The 24,428-nt window shown below is 43.6% G+C and overlaps 4 protein-coding genes across 8 annotated transcripts in view; 3 read left to right on the forward strand and 1 right to left on the reverse strand.

The window, feature by feature from the left end:
* LOC311015766 (protein NLRC3-like) overlaps nucleotides 1-4,868 on the forward strand; it is a 39,542-nt gene extending 34,674 nt beyond the window's left edge. Inside the window, exons 5-6 of the mRNA XM_084013191.1 lie at nucleotides 3,228-3,401; nucleotides 4,471-4,868. Coding sequence (XP_083869317.1) covers nucleotides 3,228-3,401; nucleotides 4,471-4,648 — 352 coding nt within the window. The 3' untranslated portion in view covers nucleotides 4,649-4,868. The remainder of the gene's footprint in view (nucleotides 1-3,227; nucleotides 3,402-4,470) is intronic.
* A 5,513-nt stretch (nucleotides 4,869-10,381) lies between these two features.
* arhgap11a (Rho GTPase activating protein 11A) lies at nucleotides 10,382-17,559 on the forward strand. Of its 2 annotated transcripts, XM_084014297.1 has the most exons (12): nucleotides 10,382-11,046; nucleotides 11,962-12,029; nucleotides 12,133-12,229; nucleotides 12,332-12,588; nucleotides 12,719-12,882; nucleotides 12,967-13,107; nucleotides 13,344-13,418; nucleotides 13,753-13,926; nucleotides 14,034-14,160; nucleotides 14,487-14,595; nucleotides 15,268-15,382; nucleotides 15,470-17,559. In XM_084014297.1, the coding sequence occupies exons 1-12, from the start codon at nucleotides 10,918-10,920 to the stop codon at nucleotides 16,951-16,953; spliced, it is 2,940 nt and encodes a 979-aa protein (XP_083870423.1). In that variant the 5' UTR covers nucleotides 10,382-10,917; the 3' UTR covers nucleotides 16,954-17,559. The 2 variants fall into 2 exon arrangements, with proteins under 2 accessions (XP_083870423.1, XP_083870424.1); XM_084014298.1 differs by lacking the exon at nucleotides 13,344-13,418.
* A 1,745-nt stretch (nucleotides 17,560-19,304) lies between these two features.
* Nucleotides 19,305-21,309, forward strand: grem1b (gremlin 1b). The gene is made up of 2 exons (XM_084013150.1): nucleotides 19,305-19,578; nucleotides 20,026-21,309. The coding sequence occupies exon 2, from the start codon at nucleotides 20,027-20,029 to the stop codon at nucleotides 20,573-20,575; it is 549 nt and encodes a 182-aa protein (XP_083869276.1). The 5' UTR covers nucleotides 19,305-19,578; nucleotide 20,026; the 3' UTR covers nucleotides 20,576-21,309.
* Nucleotides 21,310-22,171: 862 nt separating this feature from the next.
* The window catches only part of LOC311016544 (formin), a 48,329-nt gene continuing 46,072 nt past the window's right edge, over nucleotides 22,172-24,428 (reverse strand). For all 4 annotated transcript variants that reach the window (XM_084014294.1, XM_084014295.1, XM_084014292.1 and 1 more), the window contains 2 exons: nucleotides 24,295-24,376; nucleotides 22,172-24,168 (listed from right to left, as the gene is read on the reverse strand). In XM_084014294.1, coding sequence (XP_083870420.1) covers nucleotides 24,124-24,168; nucleotides 24,295-24,376 — 127 coding nt within the window. In that variant the 3' untranslated portion in view covers nucleotides 22,172-24,123. The remainder of the gene's footprint in view (nucleotides 24,169-24,294; nucleotides 24,377-24,428) is intronic.

Here is a 24,428-nt window from a genome sequence, read left to right on the forward strand (position 1 = left end):
TATTTATCACAGGCTTCTACGAGGACACCTCAATGTTTTCAATGGTGGCGTCTCAGCGTGGAGGATTACGGTATACCAGGTTATTTAAAAATCCCAACGGTACTATTTTCACCACCGTCATCAATACCGTCTCTTTCTATGATGCTGTATTGTGATGTGTTGTAGTGACCAGCAGCAAATTGAGGCGATACAAGAGCCTCTTTATTTCTAGACTGACTCACTGAGCTTTACAGCTGCAGTTCAAAGGGTTATATCCTTCCAGTTCTGTTTGTCTTGTAAATGTCTTTTATTTTACTTCTGTTGGCTTCATCAGGTGCACCTGATTGATTTTGTGTCCAATATTTTGATTTAATCATGAAAGAAGCTCATGAAGTCACTACTACTGAGGACTATAGGAATACATGGCTCTAACACATGGCTCTAACACATGGCTTGTTCATAGACTGTAAAAGGGTCTGTAGGATCCACTAACTGGGTTCCTTTGTTGTTTATCCAGGAACCGCTGGTGCAGTGTACCAACGTAAACTCAAGTCTTACCTCAGGAAGAAGTTCCAGTGTTTGTTTGAGGGCATCACTAAAGCAGGAAACCCAACCCTCCTGAATCAGGTCTACACGGAGCTCCACGTCACAGAGGGAGGGACTGCAGAGGTCAATGACCAACATGAGGTCAGACAGATTGAAGCGGCATCCAGGAAACCAGACAGACCAGACACAACAATCAGACAAGAAGACATCTTTAAAGGCTCACCTGGAAGGGATGAACCAATCAGAACAGTGATGACAAAGGGAGTGGCTGGCATCGGGAAAACAGTGTTAACACAGAAGTTCACTCTGGACTGGGCTGAAGACAAAGCCAACCAGGACATACAGTTCACGTTTCCATTCACTTTCAAAGAGCTGAATATGCTGAAAGAGAAGAAGTTCAGCTTGGTGGGACTCCTTCATCACTTCTTCCCTGAAACCAAAGAAGCAGGAATCTCCAGGTTTGAAGAGTTCCAGGTTGTGTTCATCTTTGACGGTCTGGACGAGTGTCGACTTCCTCTGGACTTCCACAACAACGAGATCCTGACTGATGTTACAGACTCCACCTCGGTGGATGTGCTGCTGACAAACCTCATCAAGGGGAAACTGCTTCCCTCTGCTCGCCTCTGGATCACCACAAGACCTGCAGCAGCCAATCAGATCCCTCCTGGGTGTGTTGACATGGTGACAGAGGTCAGAGGGTTCACCGACCCACAGAAAGAGGAGTACTTCAGGAAGAGGTTCATGGATGTGGAGCAGGCCAACAAGATCATCGCCCACATCAAGACATCACGAAGCCTCCACATCATGTGCCACATCCCGGTCTTCTGCTGGATCACTGCTACAGTTCTGGAGGACGTGTTGAAGACCAGGGAGGGAGAAGAACTGCCAAAGACCCTGACCGACATGTACATCCACTTCCTGGTGGTTCAGTCCAAACTGAAGAACGTCAAATATGATGGAGGAGCTGAGACGGATCCACACTGGAGTCCACAGAGCAGCAAGATGATTAAGTCTCTGGCTTTTGAGCAGCTGCAGAAAGGAAACCTGATCTTCTATGAATCCGACCTGAAAGAGTGTGGCATCGATATCAAAGCAGCCTCAGTGTACTCAGGAGTGTTCACACAGGTCTTCAGAGAGGAGAGAGGACTGTACCAGGACCAGGTGTTCTGCTTCGTCCATCTGAGTGTTCAGGAGTTTCTGGCTGCTCTTCATGTCCATCTGACCTTCGTCAACTCTGGTGTCAATCTGATGGCAGAAAAACGAAGGACCTCCTGGAGGTCTAAAGTCTCCAGAGACAAACCTAAACTAACACATCTGCACCAGAGAGCTGTGGACAAGGCTTTACAGAGTCCAAACGGACACCTGGACCTGTTCCTCCGCTTCCTTCTGGGTCTGTCACTAGAGACCAATCAGAAACACCTACGAGGTCTGCTGACAGAGACAGGAAGTAGCTCACAGACCAATCAGGAAGCAGTCCAGTACATCAAGGGGAAGGTTGATGAGGATCTGTCTCCAGAGAGAAGCATCAATCTGTTCCACTGTCTGAATGAACTGAATGATCGTTCGCTGGTGGATGAGATCCAACAATATTTGACTTCAGGACATCTCTCCTCCTGTAAACTGTCTCCTGGTCAGTGGTCAGCTCTGGTCTTCATTTTACTCTCATCAGAAAAACATCTGGACGTGTTTGACCTGAAGGAATACTCTGCTTCAGAGGAGGCTCTTCTGAGGCTGCTGCCGGTGGTGCAAGTCTCCAGCAAAGCTCTGTAAATATAGTTTTTCATTCACAAATCAACAACAAACCATCTTGGAATTACAAGGTTCTATCTGCATTCTTTCGGTTTTCCTAACTGCTAAAGTTATATGTGGAACAAGTCCTTTTCATACATAAGATTCAAATATGTTCTTCTTCTTGGGAATGGGTTTAATGCAAACAGGACCTTCTAACCCCAATGCTGCTCACACAAGAAACAAAGTGAATTTGTCACGCAGCATAATTGTATACAAAGTCAATCAAAGACGTGAATAGAAGCCATTTCACAATGGGCACAACACATACAAGACAAAGTCCCATAAACCAAGAACTTGTGTGACACTTTGTGTGTCAGTGTTGAGATTCTCATTCTGTGGAGAAGAGGCTATAATCTCAGACAGGACGGCGTTTGGGTTCCCTGCTTTATATGCTAATGCTAGCCAGATAATGCTAGCTTCCTATATATTCCTCATGTTGCCATACTAATCATAGGAAGCCAGTGTTAGCTGGCTAGCATGGTAGCTAACAATGAAAATAAACTTATTAGCAAGACTGAACTAGTCTGTTGTTTGTCCTGCTGTCTTTCACAAGGCTTGATCTTGAGGTTTCGTCTAAGCGTTGCGTTGGCGTAACATTTCCTCTGCTCCTTGTTGCTGCTGCCACTGAGCAACCACAGCAACATGACAAAGAAGCAGAACCCGATTGGTCTTCCTGTGTGCATTTGACCTGCTGATTGGCTCACAAGTAGAACCTTAGAGAACCAAGGTGGTTTGATTTTGGAAATAGAACCTTTTTGTTTCCTAAATAAAACACCTCACATAATGTTACAAAGTTGTCATAGAATAAGAATATGTGAATAACTTAATTATGATAATAATGTCAGTTAGAACCTGAGGGGATGAACAGTTGTTTGTAATTGTTTCATCACTAATTTCTGATTCCTCTTCAGACTCAGTGGCTGTAACCTCTCAGGGAGAAGCTGTGAAGATCTGTCCTCAGTTCTCAGCTCCCAGTCCTCCAGTCTAAGAGACCTGGACCTGAGTAACAACGACCTGCAGGATTCAGGAGTGAAGCTGCTGTCTGCTGGCCTGGAGAGTCAACACTGTCGACTGGAAACTCTCAGGTCAGATTCAACTACTTTGAGAAGTTTAGTTTAAAGCTTCTAACTCGTCTGCATGGCGGAGACAAAACACAATTTTAACACCAACATGTGCACACACATTTATGATGACAGTGACTGTAAAAGGCTCTATAGCAAGGGTCACTAAGAGGTGGAGCTTGGCCCAGATCCTGACCCAGACCCCTACCTATCTGGACCCAGACCCATAACTGATAGATCATTGAGAGTTATGAAATGATGATCCATTTTACTGCTGCAGCGTTAGCATCACTACACTGGTTCAGATGGTTGGAGGCTAAATCATCTCATTGGTTGCTACTCACAAACACTAAATTACCCAGTAATGCAACGGGGTGAAACGTTTACTCTGAACTTAATCAAACTGTGCAAACTGGAGTTTCTGTGAGTGACGTTTCTATGGTGACAACTGACGAGACTCACTGACAGCTGACAGATCGATCAGAGAGTGGAGGTGAGAAAATCTAGAGCCGATAGATAAGTTCACACGGCTGTTCTCAAAGAGGAACGCTGACAGTGAGAACAGAGCTTTGAATCAAGACAGACTCTTTTCTTCCAACTGGCAGTTGAACACCTGAATGCCTCATATGTTCTGAGACTCTTAAGAAGCACATTTCAAAGCTGTGTTTTGTATTTTACTGTTATTATCAGAGAACTTGTTATTCATAATTCCTCCAGTTCAATATGAAAACTATAAACATCGTTGAAATGTTATTGAATTACAGCCTTTTTTCTTTGCTAGATGGTTTAAAATCAATACCAGAACTTTGTTGGCACACCAGGTCTGAAGACAGACCACATAGACTGTTTCAACTGTTGTTTCTTCTCTTTTCTAACGCTTCAATTTCTCTCTCAATCATTTCAGCTCGTCTCTTTTCTTTCTTTTATCTTCCTCCTCTGTCCATCTCTGTCCATCACTCAGCCACGCTTATCCCACCCAGTACAACATCAACACAACAAAAGACAAATATCACTTTTTCTCATTTTAAAAAGTGGACAAATGGACATAAGTCTATGTAATGTCCCCAGAAGTGACAGAAGTGTGTGTCTTCAGTCTGTCAGGTTGTCTGATCACAGAGGACGGCTGTTCTTCTCTGGCCTCATCTCTGGACTCCAACCCCTCCTATCTGAGACAGCTGGACCTGAGCTACAATCATCCAGGAGACTCAGGAGTCAAGCTGCTGTCTGCTGGACTGGAGGGTCCACACTGGAGACTGGACACTCTCAGGTGAGGACAGGTGGACAGACATCAGACTGGACACTCTCAGGTGAGGACAGATGGACAGACATCAGACTGGACACTCAGGTGAGGACAGATGGACAGAAATCACACTGGACACTCAGGTGAGGACAGATGGACAGACTTCAGACTGGACACTCTCAGGTCAGGACAGATGGACAGATATCAGACTGGACACTCTCAGGTGAGGACGGATGGACAGACAACAGACTGGACACTCTCAGGTGAGGACAGATGGACAGACATCAAACTGGACTCTCAGGTAAGGACAGATGGACAGACATCAGACTGGACACTCTCAGGTGAGGACAGATGGACAGACATCAGACTGGACCTCAGGTGAGGACAGATGGACAGACATCAGACTGGACCTCAGGTGAGGACAGTTGGACAACAGCTCCAGACTGTGTCTCCGTCTCTAACTGAGGAACTGGGGTTCATGTTTGATGGTGGACCTGATTGAGGTCTTTAAATGTCTTCCTGCAGGGTGGACCATGAGGGACAGCAGAGACTGAGACCTGGTGTGAGGAAGTGTGAGTATGTTTTCAGTAACTCAGCTGCTCCAGATTTGAATGTTTTCATGACTGAAATCCGATGATCACGTTTTTATCTGTGTTTATTAATAAGAATGAATGATATCAACCTCTTCTCTGTGAAGAATTCACAAATCCTTCAACTGTTTGTACTCATATTCTAATAGTTATCAATTATTGGCGTTTGAGTACAAACTCCTTTATATTGAGACTGAGTATTGATATTAATAATTATCTATTAATAACTGAATCTGCTCCTGCTAGTTCCACAACACTGTGTTTTTCTCTGCGATCCAACAAAACACACACCACTACACACCGGTGTCCTATTTATCAATGAAATGTATGACGTGACCCATCACCATCAAGTTACCGCCCCCTTGTGATGTCATATACTAATATCCAAAGTATATTTATTAAGCTTTCAAAACACCCACCAAAAAACATCCAATTGTCTCCAACAATAACCTTTAGCTGCATTGTGTTTGTTCTCTCCATCAGATGTCTGTGAACTGGAACCGGACACAAACACAGTCAGCAGATACCTCAAACTGCACGACACCAACAGGAAGGTGACATATGTGTCAGACGACCAGTCATATCCAGCTCATCGAGACAGATTTGTCTCAAAGCCTCAGCTGCTGTGTAGAGACGGTCTGACTGGTCGCTGTTACTGGGAGGTCCAGTGGAGAGGAGTGGTTTATATATCAGTGAGTTACAGAGGAATCAAGAGGAGAGGAAACGACTCTGAGTTTGGAAGGAATGATCAGTCCTGGAGTCTGTGTTGTTATGATGGTCGTTACTATGTCTGGCACAAAAACAAACAAACAGACATCTCCTCCTCCCCCTCCTCTGGTGTGGTAGCAGTGTACTTGGACTGTCCTGCTGGCACTTTGACCTTCTACAGAGTCTCCTCTAACAAACTGATCCACCTCCACACCTTCAACACCACATTCACTGAACCTCTTTATCCTGGGTTTGCAGTCTGGGATGGATCAGTGTCTCTCCGTCTCTGAAACTGTTTGAAACAACAAACACAAAGCAGTGCGATTACATTCAGAGTCAATGCAAAGATGTGAATGAAAACATTGCAGTTTGTAATCAGTCAGGTTCATTCCTCCTTGTACTTGTTATAAATGTATTAATGTTTGTGTAAATGTACTTAAATGAATGGAGTATATCGGGATGGCTTTGTCTTTAGACTGAACCTTGTCGTGTTGAGGAACATGCATTAGTGACTGGAGCAAATAGTTGCTGTCCAGTGAAAACCATCAACATGAAACACAGAGTACACACAGATTAGAATAGAAAACATAATGTATTTAACAGATTACAAATAAAAAACATATTAAACTGTTTCTTCATGCTCCTGCTAAATCCACCAAGGAATTATAAACTATGATGATGCTGCAGTTGTGATTTTCCATTCATCAACGCTTTATAACTCTTGCTCTTGGGTTTTCTTGGCACTTTGAACATCCTGAGGGCCTGATTTACTAAAGGTTTGTGTGTAAAAACGTGTGCTAACTTGATTGCGCACGCAAACACATGTTGAAGCTGATCTACTAACCGGACGCAACGAGGATTGCGTCCCTCAAACGGGCAAAATAGCACGCGCAATCCATTGAGCGTGTTTGCCTTCATGAACATGTAAATATGGGCGTCTCTGCCAGAACACGCAAAATATTGGGAGGAGTAGATGCGAATAGATTTAGCGCACGCAATGTGATTTGCCAAACCTGGAACTAATTAGTTCGCTGATTTTGTGTCTTTATTTAGCACGTTTGAAAGTCATGTATTAACTGGCGCAGCTTTACGCACACGTGGCTTCGGTAACATTACGAGAATAAAGTCGTAATATTACGAGAATAAAAGTCATAATATTACGAGAATAAAGTCGTAATATTACGAGAATAAAAGTCATAATATTACGAGAATAAAGTCATAAGTATATGTTATCAGTTCAGATGTGTCCAGATGTGTGATTAATTAACAAAAGGCCCATTAGTGTGGGGCTGTATCACTGGTCCGGATTACCTGAAAGCCTACCTGAGACATTTAGGAGGAGCTCTAAAACACTGTTCATAAACGCTCCGACAGCGTCTGACGCTCGCGTTTTGAAAAGCCTCGCAGGAGACCCAAGTGGTCACTCAGTGCTGCGGCTATATCGCCACAAGACATCCCACTCGACCTCCTGGCTGCTATAAAATCTGAATATTCAGATAAAGACATTGTAATCGGTCTGCGGAGCAGATCAAGTGTTTTCGCGGCATTAAGGGGGGTCCGCAAGGACGTAAGGGGTCCGCAAGCCCCCTTGCGTTGTGTCGACGCGGAAGCATAAAGGCCAAGTTATGCTGGCTATACAGTGTAATTAATCGTCAGTGTAATTAATCGTTTGCACAGTTTGTGTCATTACATGTTATATATTTTTTAACTAGTAAAAATGTTCTGAAACTTGCATGAAATATAAATATAGTGGATAATTCTTCCCCCGCCAATAATAGAATGGGGGGGGGGGGGGGGCATCAATCTCGCCTAGGGCAGCCAATGGGCTAGAACCTTCCCTGACTGCCAATAAAAACAGACTGGGAGGTAGAACCTTCAGATACTGGGCTCCTTTACTGTGGAACCAGCTCTCTCCATGGGTCAGAGAGGCAGACACTCTAACAACATTTAAGTAGAGAGACCCCCCCCCCCCCCCCTCCTCTCCTTACCTCTTGCACCTTGTAGTTTGGCCTTGGCGTCTCGCACTCTCTCTATTTCCACAGATTCTCCACAGTTCCATCCCTCTGCACCAACCGCTGCCTGCATCGCCCCCCTTCCCCCCGCTGTTAAACTGGCCTGCCCTCCCTGTTCACGACCCAGTCTGCCACCCACTACTCCCATTAAGCTGGCCTGCTCTCCCTGCCTTTCCTGCCCACCAGAAGTTGCCTTCGTCAGCTCCTGTCAACCATTTCCATGTTTTTCCATATTCTCTGTTATAAACTGTTTTCTTGTCCGTATACAACATCTATTGCACGTCTGCCTGCCCTGGGTGAGGGATCCCTCCTCTGTTGCTCACCTTGATGTTTCTCCAATTTTTGCCCAGTTAAAAGGGTTTTCCTGGGAGTTTTTCCTCAGTGGATGTGAGGGTTTAAGGGAAGAGGATGTTGTTGTGATGCTCATGCTATGTAAAGCCCTTTCAGACAAACTGTTTGTAAAAACAGGCTATACAAATATAATGGCCTTGCCTTGCCTTGCCTTGCCTTGCCTAACCCGCTTGGACTGTAATTCATATTCATGCTACTAGTTTGATCGTTGACTGACATGAATAGTTGCACAGAGGAGATTCTTCAAGTCTTATAGGGTAAATACACATTTGATGTGTTTAGGCCATTTATAAGATCTAGTTAACATCATTAAAAGTAATTTTTAAAGAAAAGAAAAAAACAAAAGCAAAGAGAGATTTTGCAGCACGGAAAGTATGCTCTACTCTCTCACTAATTTCAGGAAAGCATCTCTACTGAAGAGTGATCCAACCAACATGTATGAAACCCTCACATTGCTGTACTTAGAGTAGCCTATGGATGAGAAAATAGCACCTGCCATGTGGTTTCTGTGTAATCAAATAATAAAAACATTTAATAACTCTCTGCATGACACATTCTTGTGCATTTAAAGAGGTATATTATTACATTACTGCATTGTTTGTGTTTTGTCCTGGGATGTCAATACAAGACTTCCATGAATGTGCATTTGAGAGAGGTAAGTTTGCTTTGTATTCCAGCCGGCCTGTTATGAGCAAATTTCTATACTATAGATCCATTTCATAACATGTTCCAACAATATGATTTGCTTGTACAGCACCTTAAAAAACTCACTGTAGCCTATATTCATAGGCACACCCAGCCTCGCTTTCAATATAACACACTCGCATTCTGTAATCACCGTCAGTAAATAATAATATGTAAATAATAATATATTCTGTAATCACCGTCAGTAGGCTACCTAAATAATAATATGAAAACAATATAAAATATCTTTCAACAAGAAAAAAAGATTTGTTTACTGTAAATGGATAAAGGTTAACAGATGCGCAATGTTCAGCTGTCAGAAATTAAAAACTAGCCTCATCTCTTTTCATATTTGGTTGTGATCACTCCTATTCCTCGGCTCTCACAGCTCTCAGCAGCTGTGAACGCGCACAGAGCACAAAGCTCAGAGCCGGACAATGACCACCGTCGTGATACAGTTAACTCTGACCGGGACTTTAGGTTTTGTTGAGCCGGATTATGAACACAGAGCCTGGAGATGTTGAGCCTCCTTCGTAGTAAAGCCCCGAGGTCTACTCTTCATGTAACAACTGCGCCACCTTGTGGCTAAACATCAACTGCCCTGAAGCCATCATAACTTCATAAGTTCTCATTTTCAAATGATTATGAATACTATTATTTTTATTTGAAGCCGGGTCAGTCTTGACTGTGGGTGTTAGGGACCTCTGTGTCTGCTAGTGTCTACAATACAGTAATATTTTTGTCGACATTATCAAACGGAAAAACTTTTATTTTGAAGAGCACAGGGCAAGGAAGCACACTAGTCAATCAGAGGACCCGCCCACCGACGGAATCAAAATAATGAGTGGTAAATTCGTTTTGTAAGTAGGAACCAAAAAACAAGAAAATGAGCTGAAATTCCCGTTTCTGGTTTCTGCTTGTGTCAATTATTCCCAGAAAACAGACTGATAAAACGTACCTTGGTCGATTGTGTGTAATGGCAATCTATCTTGTCACATACATGAATGCCCACACCTGAATGATCAAGTTTTGACTGGAAACAAACAGGCGATGAAATACGATAATCTATCAAAAACAGAGCCTACATCATAAAACACAAAAACGGGGAGAGGAAAGACTCATCGGCTAAATTAAAACGGGGAAATTAATCAAAAGCGGGCATTTTCTGTTGCAATCATGGATTTTTTTACTATATGATATGCAGCATTTATGCATTTAACATTGTAAAGGTGCGCCTAGTTTGAATTACAAAATGTCCTCAAAAAGCGTCCACTTGAATGAATGTTTCGCCCCGCCCGCTGATGCTGCACTGAGTAGAAAACAAACGCCCCACAGTCTTATTCGAACCGTTAACCAGCCAATCACAGCGCAGAGCGTAAGCAGCGCCGCTGTTTGAATGCTCTGTGCGGAAACAGTCAACAGCCTGGCAAGAGATTTGACGAGCCAGCAACACAATGCAGCTAGCTAGCTAACGAATAGCATCAAAGTAATCCACACATTTGGCCGTTTGAGAGGAGGTAAATACCAGTTGTAAGTCGTGTGACACCGATACGCCATTTTGTTTTATTTCCGTGTGTGGTTTGTTAATGCGCTAAGGCGACTTGCTAACCTATTCGGTTAACGTTAGCTAGCCAACTGCACTGCAGCGGAAGCTCGAAGCTAACCATTAGGTATGCGCTCCATGATGTTACGGCATTCAAGTCGTTAACAACTCCGTGAGACTGCGTAGCTTTGTGGTTCTTACTGTCGGGCTTACAGTTGGTAAACGGTCGCGAGAGTAAAGCGTCTTGTGAGCAGTTACGGTCCACGTGAAGATGACTTAGCGTCAGATGTTTGGAGAAAGTGACACGTTAGAAAAGACTAGGGTGAGGTTAGAGCCGATATAACTGTGAATGTCGGTTAGCTTTGGTCCTGAGCGACGTTCGTTCGAGAGTACAAGAAGATAGGAGTTAAAAATGAAAGTCTTGGAGAAAAACGTGATGCGCCTTGTGGCTGTGCAACATATCCGCGCAGCGTACGGGATAAAGACAAAGAACTGGAACAAAAACAAGGCAGCCAGCTGTAAGTCGACAGGCAGCAACTCGGTAAGTCTCAAGAAAACTAGCTACCAATGTACAGCAACATACACTTGAGTGTCTGAAACGTTGACAACTCACGAGTCAACAAGTTCACAGTATCACCCGCGGGCATACTATTGTTGAGGCAATTGAATCAATTAGCATATTGCTCAAAGCTTCCCCCACTGATGAGAGCCATTTGTTCTCAGGCGTCGTCGCCCATGTCACTCACTGCAGATGCTTTGTCTGGCTGTTCTCGTTATTATTCACACATAAAGTTATAGAAAGCCACGACATAAAAGAGCAATGTTTTCTCATCAATCTGTATGGCACATTGTTATGATAGATTACACAATAGAAATTTGCAAATTAGGTGGGATAATTAAACCTCTACAGGGTATGCCATACTGCATTTAATGGCAGTTAATTTAATTTAATTTCTCCTTGTGAACTTTACTCGTAATTGGCTCACAGGAGTCACAAGGTTTGTTGCAAGAGACGTGACTTTGCAAAAATGAACACACAACTTCTGCATTTGCAGGGAATGTCCTAAAATGTGGTTATAGAAAACAAATGCCACAAACTAGCTCAGAATGTGTAAAGCAGAACTGAAATGAAGCCATTCTTTTCTCCTGATAAACCATGTCCAGATTAATGTTTAAAACCAACATAAATTGTTTTCGTCATCATTCTCTCAAACATATTAATGTGTTGTGCAGGCAAATTCCTGTCAGAACTCTTTAAGCATTTAATAAATATGGTGTAAACACGCACATTGCGCCTGCTAAATTGTTAAAGATGAATACATGAGGGATGCTGATGGGTTATTGGAGTGACAACTTGGCTGATTGGGTCTTTTCTCATTTTGTTTAGCCTTTCTCTTTAAATCTAAAACAGGAGGTAATGTCTTTTTTTTTTTTAATTGTTTGATCGTTTCCTCAGCCAAAGGTTTTTGGAGTGTCTTTGGAGAACTTGCCATACTATAATATGGAATGTGGGAGCGTGCCAAGGCAAGTGGATATGTTTATTACTTTTTCTCCAGCCTGCAGTTAGCAAGTTATTTTTTGTCCAGTCTTGTACATTTATGCTCATGATATTTCACTGCCTTCTCAGCTTCCTGGTCGATGCATGTATGATGTTGCTGGCACATGTCGACACAGAGGGCCTCTTCAGAAAATCTGGCTCCGTCGTTCGCCTGAAAGCACTCAGGGTGAGTGATGGCTGAAGTTGACCTTGCATTCAGTGAGGGGACCTTGACCCTGAGAAAGGCTTAACAAAGCAGTGTTTTTCAGAGTGTGTTTTGTCTGTCCAGGCAAAACTAGATGCGGGTGAGGAGTGCCTGTCTACTGCACTTCCATGTGATGTGGCCGGTCTGGTGAAGCAGTTCTTCAGGGAGCTGCCTGAGCCTGTGCTACCCATAGAGCTACAGGAGGCCTTTCTCAAGGCCCAGCAGCTCCCCACTGAGGAGGATAGGACCTCTGCCACCATGCTGCTGTCCTGTGTGCTACCGGACAGAAACCTAAGCGTCCTGCGTCACTTCTTTGACTTCCTCCAGAACGTGTCTAAGAGGTTTCAGAATTATTGTTTCCCCCTCTGGCTTATTACAAACATCCATCTACCATTACATTTGTTATTTCTGTCTTTTTATCTTCACCTTCATGTATGCTTTATAGTGCTATTTGTCTTTGCTTAATCACAGGAGTGCAGAGAATAAGATGGATAGCAGTAACTTGTCTGTAATCTTGGCACCCAACATCCTCCATGCTGGAGACGGTACAGAGAAGATGAACGCCAACACAGAGAAACGCCTCAAGTTACAGGCTGCTACAATGCACTGCTTCATAGAGAATGCTCACACGTTTGGTATGGTTCGAGGCATCTTCCCTGTGGTTCATCTTTGGGACAGTCCCCAGCTTTCTGATCACTAAATATCTGTCTGTGTCACAGGTGTGTTACCACAGTTTCTTCAAGAGAAAGTTCCAGCCATGATGGGCTGTGAAGCGAGGGTTCTGTCCCCTACTCGAGATGGACTTGAGGAGTTGGACTTAAACTCGGGGAGGAAGAAGAGAAACAGGCGCAGCTTCGGAGGTAAGACCGTATGGAAAATGGCAGTATGCAAAGATTAAAATCCAATCTCAGATTGTCCAGATGGATTCCATTTGCACTGAAGCAACCACCCTGGAAATACAACACGTATCATTAAACAGGCATATTCAATTAAAATGGAGCCCAGTATCTCAGTAACTGTAAACTAATCATGTCATTTTGAAGCAGCATTGGTCAGTAAATACTATTTATATGGTTGGATTTGTCTCATATTTCAGATATGGTCAGTGGTGCCCTGAATAAGATAAAAACTAATAGAACACCCACAAATACCACCCTGTCAGACAGTCTTGGTAGGTACTCTGGTTGGAAAAAACAATGTTGCCTGTCACATAGCTTAATGATACTTAATTGCGATCTATCTGCTATGCACATGAAACAGCGTTCTGCAAACTGATTGACATTTGCATTGATAATGGATGAGTCACGTGATTAATGTGAAATTCTGCTTTGTTTCAAATTGGCTTCTGTTTTCTTTGCACGTTTGCCTGCTAGTTCCAAGTGCCTTGCCTCAGAATCATCTTTTCAATGTCTTTCAAAAATAGATGAATAAATATATATTCTTTAATAACAAATATTTAAAAACATTTTTTAAATAAATTAATTTCTTTTCATTTTTTTTGCCAGTCTTTTCTTCTGCCACTCCTGTGATTGCAACACCAACCTCAAAGCGAAAACTTCCTTTGGAATCTGGTCAATCTTTTGGATTCTCCAGCAAGAGACGTAGATCTGTGAAAAAGACCCTTGGGATAGAATTACTTCCCAATACTTTGTTCAGCGGGGCCTCTACCCCTGGATCAGGTATTGATCAACGATTGATCGTTGTCTTCACACGTGCATCAACTATTCAGCTATCTCTAAAGCTCGTGGTTGAGCGTAAATATGTTTCTCCTTTTTTATCTATCTAGCTTACAGTGCTTCGGGGGTCTTGGACTCTTCCCAATTCCTTTCACCAGCAGGGAAGTCTAAAAGGCAGTCAGCCATGTCTGCGAGGAGGAAGAGCCAACGAGTTAGCACCAGGAATGCTCTCAACAGGTACAAACTCCCCTTAAGCTCCAAAATTCAGCATTTTGTTATTTGTCTGTAAGAGATGACAGGCTATGCTACCACATAGAAATAACACTTTACTATATTATGTAATAATATGGTGCCGTAAAAAGACATTCACAATGCATTTACTGAAAAAACAAGACAAAGGGATGCCATGAAATGCATTGACACACATCCATGTATTTCCCACTTGCCTCGCAATTGTCTTCAAAAGATTAATTCAAAGTGAGTTAAGAGTTTGTAAAACATTAACCTCAGAGATTCAATGATTGGTTTATGCTGATAATTGTTTTAATGTTTATCCCTTTCAGAGTTGAATCTGGAAAAGCTGGCTGCTTTTCTCCTAAAGTTGGCAAAAAAGAAGCTCCACGCAAATCTCTGCGCCAGCGTTTTAGCCTGGGGAAGAGCAGCAAGGAGGCTGTAAGTGTGGTTCAGCGACAGACTTCACAATCCACCTATCTGGTTCACAGATTGACAGGGAAAGATGCTGTTCATTAACTGCATTCGTGCATATGCGGCAATTAACTGTATTAAAATCAAGTAACATTTGCACATGGGGTGTTTTTAATGGGGCAAATCGTTTGCACATTAGCACTTTTTTATCGTGTGACGTTCTCAGTTTACTTTAAGTAGCTAACACATTTAATCTCATGCATGCACAACTTTGAAAAGAATATGGATTGTTTTCTTTTTCACATTTTGAAATGTTGCGAAGACAAATTGTGTTCATATTTGTATGGTACACTGCCATAAGATATGTCCTGTGACTTTTATGTTAAGCACTCAGGTGAAATACTGTTATACATAAAATATAGGGTGGGCGTTTAAGGTTTAAGGAGCATAGCTTTCTAATGTTCTAAGTGTATTTTTGACTTAATAAAAATGTTGATTACCAACAAATCCAATATCTTGTTCCTTCTGAGTGACTTTTATCATCCTCTGAAGAACTAACCACAACGACCATTGAATTAACCTATTAATATGACATTTTGGGTGATGCCTATGGGGTCCTTTTTAAACAACAAACTAATACACTAAAACTTCCTCCCCCTTGAAATTTCTTTCATTTCTCATTCCATGCTGGTGATAAAGGGGTCTGAGTCCATTGGTTGGCGACTTGCCACTCAGGAGAGCACCACCAGTTTTCGTTTCACCGCCGAGACAGAGTTCAGTCCGTCCGTTCTGCCTAGAAAAGCAGAAACCAAAAGTGAGTACCAAATGACAAAATCCAATTTTATAGTCTAATGTTACAAATGTAGTCTTGTAGTTGTAATATCCCACATTGTTTTTACAGGCTCCAAGTACATCAGCAAGTCTGAAGACAACCTGCTGACCCCTCAATGTGACTCCATAGTCCACCAGACCTCGTGGAGTGGAGAGACTCCTGTAGGAGGTGGATCTTTCACAGACACCCCAATGAACAAGTGCTTGAAGAGCAACTACATGTCTGAGCCGACCATCGTCGTATCAAAACCCCCAGCGGGGTCCAGTTTTCCCCACAAGCTGTGCTGTGCTTCCAGTGCTGAGAGCCTGGAGAGGGACGGCTATGTCACCGAAGCCTCGTGCCAAAGCAGCCCGACCCTGCTGAAAATAAAGACGGCCTTCACAGAGTCGGGGAGTGACCTCCAGGCTGTCACACAGGGTCCCTGCAACTCTACAGAGACAAACTCATCAAAAGCACCAGACAGTATCTTCGTCCCTCCACTAGGGGCTCCCACAGTCAATGTTCTGTGTGCGGACCCAGAGGCCTCCAGCTTCCAGACTCAACAGAGGCTTCTGGCTGAAGATCAGAACATTACCTTTGGCCAGATTGAAATCGCTGCTTTATCTCCTTTGCATATTGACAGTGTAGTGTTTGAGCCTGGCGCGTACTACACTCCAGCAGTACAGGCTGATCAAGGCTCTCGCTGCACTGCCCTCTTCAGTAGCCATCACAGCTCCGCGGTGGGGGAGAGTGAGACGGAGGTGGAGCAGGTGAACTGCAGCAGGTTGATTGACGCTCTGGACATCCAGAGTCCCGCTCTCTTCAAACTGGGCGTCTCCTCCGGGCTGCAGTCCACTCCATTCAAGCGGGGCCTTGAATTCAGAGATGTGCTCAGTGAGACTCCTGATACTATAGTCCGTGCTGTATATGAAGAAATCGGATCCTCTCCCGAGAGTGCTACCAAAGTCCAAAAGCAACAACCCCTTTCACCGCAAAGCCTTGAGGCTGAAAAGCGTCGCGTGGCAGATCACATTCATCACTTCAACAAGCTCACCCTTCATTCTCCCAGAGGCTCCAGGGTCAAACACATCAAATCCCCGCTCAAGTTCCAGCGCACCCCGGTGCGTCAGGCTGTCCGAAGGATAAACTCTCTACTGGGAGACAACAGGAGACCCGCTAGAAATGCAGAGCTCGCCATCAGCCAGAGCAGTCAGGTGGTGAAGGCGGTGAGCCTGGAGAGCGGCCTCTCCCCTCACCCAGCGTTTCAGCCTCACCGGGGAGACACGCAAGTGGGACGGTCCAACAGCAGTTGTCCCACAAAGAAACCTCCTCCAGTTCCACCCAAAAAGCCGAGCACTTTGACGCGTAAACTCAAGGTCTGTGCTCTGGCCGACATGACCAACAAGGTCCAACCAAAGACCAAAGTGGACTGTTCTGTCCCCGATCCATCAGGAGCTCAGAAGCCTCTTGGACAACAGCTGGTAGAGAAGGACATGAACCATTACAGAGGTTCACCTAGAAACCCCCTCAACCAAGTAAGACTGATGTCTGCCACCAAGCCTGTAGATTTGTAGCTTCAAGTCTTTTGCCTTCTTCCTCCTCGCTATGCAGGACTCTGTCTGGTAGGACGACATGACATTAAACGTTCCCTCTTATATATTAACCATATCTTCAGGGGTTTTAATTTATTTTTTTGCTATGCTAGGTGCTGTTTGTGTTGCGTTAGGGTCTTAATGGGAGATGTCCATATGCCTTATGTTTGTTTGACTCTAGCAAAACAAGTTTAGTATTGACATCAGCGTATAGGGTTATGATGCGTAGTGTGTAAACGGTAGTGTGCAGGCCAAATTATGTCCGATGTGATCGATGGTATGACTGAAAATGTTTAGATCAAGACTTGTGCTTTTATTTATGCCTTTTTTTTTTTTTTTTACATCTATAATCCTTAGTGACATGTCTTAAAAACAACTGTTTACTGAGGTTGAGGCTGTTTGTCAATGGCCCTCAAACTCGACAGAAAAGAAAAAAAGCACCTTTTGTTGGATTGTATACGAGGGGAATGCCAAGCAGTATTCACGAAATGATCGTCTATTGCAGTGCATTTCAAAACCAACAACCAGTAAAATGCTTTGCCATGTGAACTGTTTGAGACGAATAAAGTCGAACGGAATATAGCTCAACTTTTCTCCTCCGTTGAATTCTTCCGGTTTCTTTAGTCATTCACACTCCCGCCACAAGGGGGCGTCGTACAACCACCGTTTACAACAATACAGCTGACATGTTCAGTGAAACATGTTCATCCTTTAATAAGACTCAGGAATTAATTCAGTTAAAACCCCACACTGATCTGTGATGCATGTCCCCTGATTAAAGCAGCATTTCTCTCATACATTTGCAGAGATATCTTGTGCGTCTGGAGATTCCATCATAAAACATTTCCGCTCAGTGTAACATGTGAAACTGCTAAAACGCTCAGTGACTTATGTTGACGCGAGAGAGGTGAGTGGCCTCGTTCATTTCTTTCCTCCTGTAAAGAATCTAAAGAGTAGACAGTGAGAGGGTGAAGGTCAGAATGATTGCTGAAGATTTATTCTCCACAGACCACTGGGAGGCTCGAATGCGTTCACGTGCAGTGGGATAGATTGGACTTGGATAACATGCCGTTAAAAGTAAAATATCACTGGCGGTAGCGCATTGGATGTAGGTGTGATTCTGCACCTTCAGGCGCTGCGTTATGACGCAAACTAGACGGTTGGGCCAAGGCCATGTGTTCAGCAGATGAATTTACACCTTTTCTAAAAACAACATGACGCGTATTAGAAACGCCGGGAACAGACAAACCGCGAATCAGTGATGTTATAAAGACACGTGAAGGTTTCCCTTCAATATTCTCATCCCAAACCAACAACAGTGTGGGTGCGAGTTTACTTTCCAGAGTATATATAGGCTGAAAATGTGATTATTAGATGTAGTTAATTACTAATCCACTATATAATACAGCACTTAAAATCATTAAAGTTATTACTTTTAAGTTGCCAGGATGAAAATACGGGAAAAACCCTTAACTGGTGATTAACTGACTTCAGCATGACACCTTGTAGATAGTTAAGGTACTCACATTTATAACTCCAATCTTGTGGCATATTACAGCAAACATGTTCGAATAGATCACCTACATTCATAACAGCATTTTACTAAACACAAAGGATACGACAGCAGGCGGAAATTTCACAATCTGGCAACCCAGCAGATGGCCTCGATAATGGCTGAAACTGATTTATAAAGTGTGAGTAAAATTATGGAGTTACAACGCACTTTTTAATTAATTCGACCATCGATTCAATAACAGATATTCGCTTTGATGATTACTGCTTAATCGTTTCCAAGCCTGATAAATAAACATGTTTTGCAAATGTGCAACGGCTATGGTTACCTAATGGAGAAAGGACAACTTTAGACTAATGTAAATACCATACCGCGTTCCCGAAATTCCCAGTCTTCTGTTTTCAAACAAACGTCCACTTTTATTTATCTGGTAGGAAAAATCATATTTTTTTTGGCCGCGCTCTGGTATTCGGCGGTCTCTAATGAGTTTACAGACAACAGAATGCTGTCTGTGTTGAGGATTCACAGGTGTGATGATCCGCCTAGTGGATTTAATCCTTGGCTTGCATGCATTTACATAGTTTACGGGAGGACTGTGAACGCATCATTTTGGTCTAAAAAATTGGAACATATTGCATGCTGTTATCATCATGTTCCTTTTGATAAAAAAAGAAGAAGAAAAAACTCAACTGTTGTGCTTTTTTCCATGTGCGCATAAACTTCAGGCCTGTCCGCACTCGGCTCGTCTCGCCCCCCTCCTCCTCCCCCCCTCCCCTCCCCTCGCTGTTCCTCGGTTGTCTGTTGTCTTGAAGTGGGTTCAGGGAAGTGTTGAGGGGGCGGATAGTTTTGATTTTCTCTACACCGTGCTTAGCCAATAATGTGGAGAGGACTGTTGTGCACATCTCAGCTGGCAGACATTTAAAAGGGAGACAGTCCGGCGCTGGAGCAATTTGTATTAAACCCCCTGGCCCCTGTCTATGTCTATGGAGCAGTTAGTCTCCCACCCATCCACAGTGTACAGTCAACAGCAGTAGGTGCCTTCGAGGACCGACGGGATCACATCAACGCACTTGGAGCAGCAGAGGCTCGTACAGGTGAGTGGATTTGGACTCATAACTCCACACGGATCGTCTTCTACCACTTACATTGGAGCTTTATTTGGTTTATGGCTAATATCAATAACAAAACGGCATGCTGATGTACACGTGTGTATACTTAGATTGTTTATTATATAATACATTTGCATGCTTTTGCTTTGGTCAAATCTGGTGACATTTTGTTATATAACGCATGTCACCTTATAACGTGTGGGACCCAAAAGTACATTATATTTCTAAGACTGATGTAATTCAAATATAATAATTACTTTTTTAAAGTTCAGTGTCGCCTTTAAAAAAAATAGACTCTATTTACCCCATTAACTCTTAAAAGCAAGCTCTATCTGTGCGTTTTTACGCAGCTTAAAAGTTTGGACAGCTGCGCGTAAAGCGTCCAGAGTTGAAATTGCATAGATGTTGAATTATATTCTTCTTCTCCCCAAGGATGGCCAACTCAACGCGTATATTCTGCGGTGTGGTTTTCATCATGGGGTTGCTATGCTCCACCGTGGACTCCAAAAGGAACCGAGGTTCACAAGGCGCCATCCCTCACCCTGACAAAAGCAACCCAAACGAATCGGAGCAGCAACCGCAGACTGCGCAGGCGGGCTCCGGCTCCCGACAAAGGCACGGCTCGTCCTCACCGGCCGACGAGGTGCTGGAGTCCAGCCAGGAAGCTCTGCATGTGACGGAGCGCCAGTATTTGAAACGGGACTGGTGCAAGACGCAGCCCCTCAAGCAGACCATCCACGAGGAGGGCTGCGTCAGCCGCACCATCATCAACCGCTTCTGTTACGGACAGTGCAACTCCTTCTACATCCCCCGGCACATCCGCAGGGAGGAGGGCGCCTTCCAGTCCTGTTCGTTCTGCAAGCCGAAGCGTTTCACCACCATGACGTTTACGTTGAACTGCCCGGACCAGCAGCCACCCACCAAGAAGAAGCGCATCCAGCGCGTCAAACAGTGCCGCTGTATATCCATCGACCTGGACTAAAGAAACGTGTTGCGCGCGCGCGCGCGTCTTTTTCATATTCCTCGCGGACAGGCTTGTCACACAGCCAAGAACACGTGCCTGTCTCCATCTGAGAGGAATCATGAAGACTTCTTTACATGTAGACTACAGCGATTCTCGTCTTGCACAACGTGTGAACAAATATGGACATGCAACTAAACAGATGATGAACTGCAAAGAACTTCTTCTTTTTTTTTTTTTTACTCACCGGTTTTGCCAAGTTTGAAAACAAACCTCACTGCACGGGAACGCTTACTTGGAATGGGCACGTTTTTACGCACGGCTTCCTCCGCCTGAGAGGACTTCATAACCCCGGTTTATTTAATACGTCAAAACGCTTATTGCGACAGGAACACCTTCCTGTCCAACGTAGTATTTTCGTGTGCATATATGTTTGTTTAACTGGATGTTTCCACTGTGTGGAATTTGATGGACGTGTGGTCATGTTTAAAAAAAAAACAAATGGAAAATGTGATTTTGTTTCAGTAATCTTTCACGGTTAATTGATTTCTATGATTTTCGAAGTAAGTTTTTTCCTTTCTTTCTTTTTTTTTGTAAATTGGGCCCCTCTGTTAGTTAAAACGGGCAATGTACATCGGTGGTTTGAGTATCTGGATTAAATAGTTGTCAAATGTAAAGCCATCTTTGATGTAATCAGTTTGTTTATCCTTTAGATTAAATAATCCATGAAAACATCAAATAAACGGATGTTGGAATATTGTGCATCATCGTCTTTGACTTTACACCTGATGGAAATTAGGGAGTCTCTCCTCCGAATCCGCTTTCCTCCTGCACGGAGCCAACTTCTTCAGGAGACATTCAGACCTCGGAATAAATGTCATCGTAAAGTAGTCCGTTTTATGAGAAAAGATGCGGTTACCGGTTCCAATTATCCCTCGAAATGATCTCGTTAAACTTGACTATATTTTCTTACATGGCTCGCAAATCCATCGGAGGACCGAGAAGAAGGGCACGCATGTTCAAAGTGCAAATTAGGAGGCATTTTCTCTCTAAATGCTTCCAATCCAACGCTAATAAATAAATCGCACATGTTGACGATTAGAGAAGAAAAGAGAACAGGCATTATTTATTTGTGATTCTTCAGACATCTTTATGGAAGAGCACGTTTAGAATATATTCTCTAAAACACGGGATAAGGATGAGTTGATGAGCAGGAACACAGAGATGTAAAGTCACAGCTGAGAACAATGAAAAAGGAACATTTCAGCAGAAGAAATGTGAACATAAACGTCCTAAATGTCCAAAAGGCACCAAATGACTGGTGGGATTACGGTGAAGCAACAAAACACTGAAATGTCTCATTCTTAAAACAAAGTTCAAGGAACAGACTAATTCCTGCTAATCACTGTATTTTAGAAGTCTTCCAGGAACAAGTTTGAACGGCTTCTTGATGACTTGATTCTGACTCAGTCTGGCTGATTTATGTATCATCAAATCCTCTTTGATGACTGAGGTTTTCTAATATAAATATGACATTTGCTTGGTGCACTGCTGGGCTGCTAAAAGCCGGCCTAATGGAAGTGTTGACAGAAGAACATTTGGAGACATTTATCCAGTTTTTTCAGCATCCAGTAGTTTATTCTTGAAATTTAAAACAATTCCATAAAATTACAAAGCACCTATATGAGAGCTACTCAAGGTTACATTAGCTGACATACATACAGTCGAGGCTACAGCAGTTCCTTGGTCAGTATCAGCTCTTTTTTTTTGCTTTTCAAATCCTCAAAATAAAACATTGTTTATGAAATATCTCAATTTATTTGTTTTACAAAATAAATGGCACATGTGAAAGAATTGGAAGGGTTAAAAAAAGTAATTCAAGGTGCAGTTCTACGGATACTCTGATAATGGAAGTCTGTCTGAGGTATAACACTCATGGCTTTAGGCGATATGCTTATATGTGCGCAACACCCAACATACAACCATTCTCTCTCCAAAATTAACATAAAAAGGCAATCTTCATTCTAAGCAAATCCCATATATTATAGAGTGCAGCACTGTAAATCAATGTGCACAGCATTTCCATGTGAAAATAGATCTTTCATCTGACTGACCCACCAGGCAGCTTCTCAGTCAATTCCAACGTATCCCTCAATGGGAACGAAGCTGATCCTTCTTCCTCATAGAAAATAAATCTTTCCTTACATAAATAGACTTTAAATGCTACAGGAGTGTGGTTACATCTTATATTTGCAAAAATAAAAACACAGTAGACTTTCTCAGGGAAAACAAAAGAATTGGAACAGGATGACGTTATGAAGCAATGCCATTCATTAATCTTCTAACAACCGTAACCTTGCATAGGAAAAGAGGTGCAAAAAAGGGGAGCAAGACATCTGAGAAAAAGCACGCAGATAGCACGACGGGGGAGGCGTGGCTTATAGCGAGCTACGACATACAGCTACTGCAAGCGGTAAAGTGCTTAAAGGTGTGCCGGACACAATGTGATGAGGGATTAACAATTTTGCATAATGTGTATTTCATAGTTTGGGTGAGAGTGGGTGTACGGCCAAACATGTGTTGTGTACTTCGGATGTTTTTCATTTTCCATGTGGGGGGGGGGGGGGGGGTCAGATTCTGCTCTTTTCTGGCCGTCACCCAGGAGAGGTCAGTCTGGTGCAGAGCTGCACAATAAAGTGGAACCTCCATACCGGTGTGTGTGTACGCGCTTTATACACAGCGTGTCTTCATTTGCAAGCTTGGCGCAGATCATTTATCATACTCCTCAACGCTGCACGGTCCCTGCCGGTTCTACAGCATGACATATTTACAAGAATTTAATGAGCCGTGGTGAATGAAAAGCTATTCGCTACAGCAAAGAGCACTAGCGGCTGCTTTTTTTTTTTTTACCACTTCCAGAGAGAGAGAGAGAGAGAGAGAGAGAGAGAGAGAGAGAGAGAGAGAGAGAGAGAGAGAGAGAGAGAGAGAGAGAGAGAGAGAGAGAGAGAGAGAGAGAGAGAGAGAGAGAGAGAGAGAGATCGGTTTTGTCAACAGGGATTCCCCGCTGCAGGCAGCCACATCTGTTCACATAACGGTGACAATGTTGAATCTGTAGGACTGTTATCACTCTGCCGTCTAACAGCTACAGAAGAGAAATGGCTTCTCAGCTCTCGTAGGACAAGAAGGAACCCCTTGGATGTGTCAGCTGTTGGGAAACCCACTGACCCCTTGAGACCTTTCACAAGCTGGGCACTCAGAGGTCGCGCCCTCCCGGATGAATGACATCAACCTTTGGCCTTTAAGACTCTCATCCCTTCGGCTGTGTCAGCCATGCATCCTTCGCTGCAGGCCCAGCGAGGGTGCTGGAGGGCAGGGTGGGGATGGGCGGGTGTTAGTAGGGCAGCGATACGGCAGTGGGAGTAGGAAGAGTCCGGGGAGGTTTTATTGCGAGTCCATACGGGGCGAAGAGGGCAGAGCAAGAGGGCTGTTGTTGAGGCAGGTGGGAAAAGTAGGAGAGTTGAGGCCTGCAAACTCGCTGATCTCTCTCTTCTGCCGTTACGTCATTCCACTCAGCTGGAAGACACGCCGGCTTCCTTCTGTCGCAGCCTCTCTTTCTGTTGGCATCAAGCACACAAAAAATAGAAGAAGAAAAAAAAAAAGTAGTGAGAGTAGTGTATCGATTTCAGTGCGGACACAAGAAAGAAATTCCATCTCTCTGCTCTACGTAGACGAGTTCTTACCAGACTGTTGGCATTGATCTTCTTGGTTTCGACTCGCTTCTCCGCAGTAATCTTCTTGATGTTTTCTTGAGCTTCCTTCAACCTATATCGGGGGGGGGGGAAATCCACAAGGACTTGTTATGCGCAGACCATTT

The sequence above is a fragment of the Eutrigla gurnardus genome (assembly GCF_963514095.1).
Source record: "Eutrigla gurnardus genome assembly, chromosome: 7".
Taxonomy (NCBI): domain Eukaryota; kingdom Metazoa; phylum Chordata; class Actinopteri; order Perciformes; family Triglidae; genus Eutrigla; species Eutrigla gurnardus.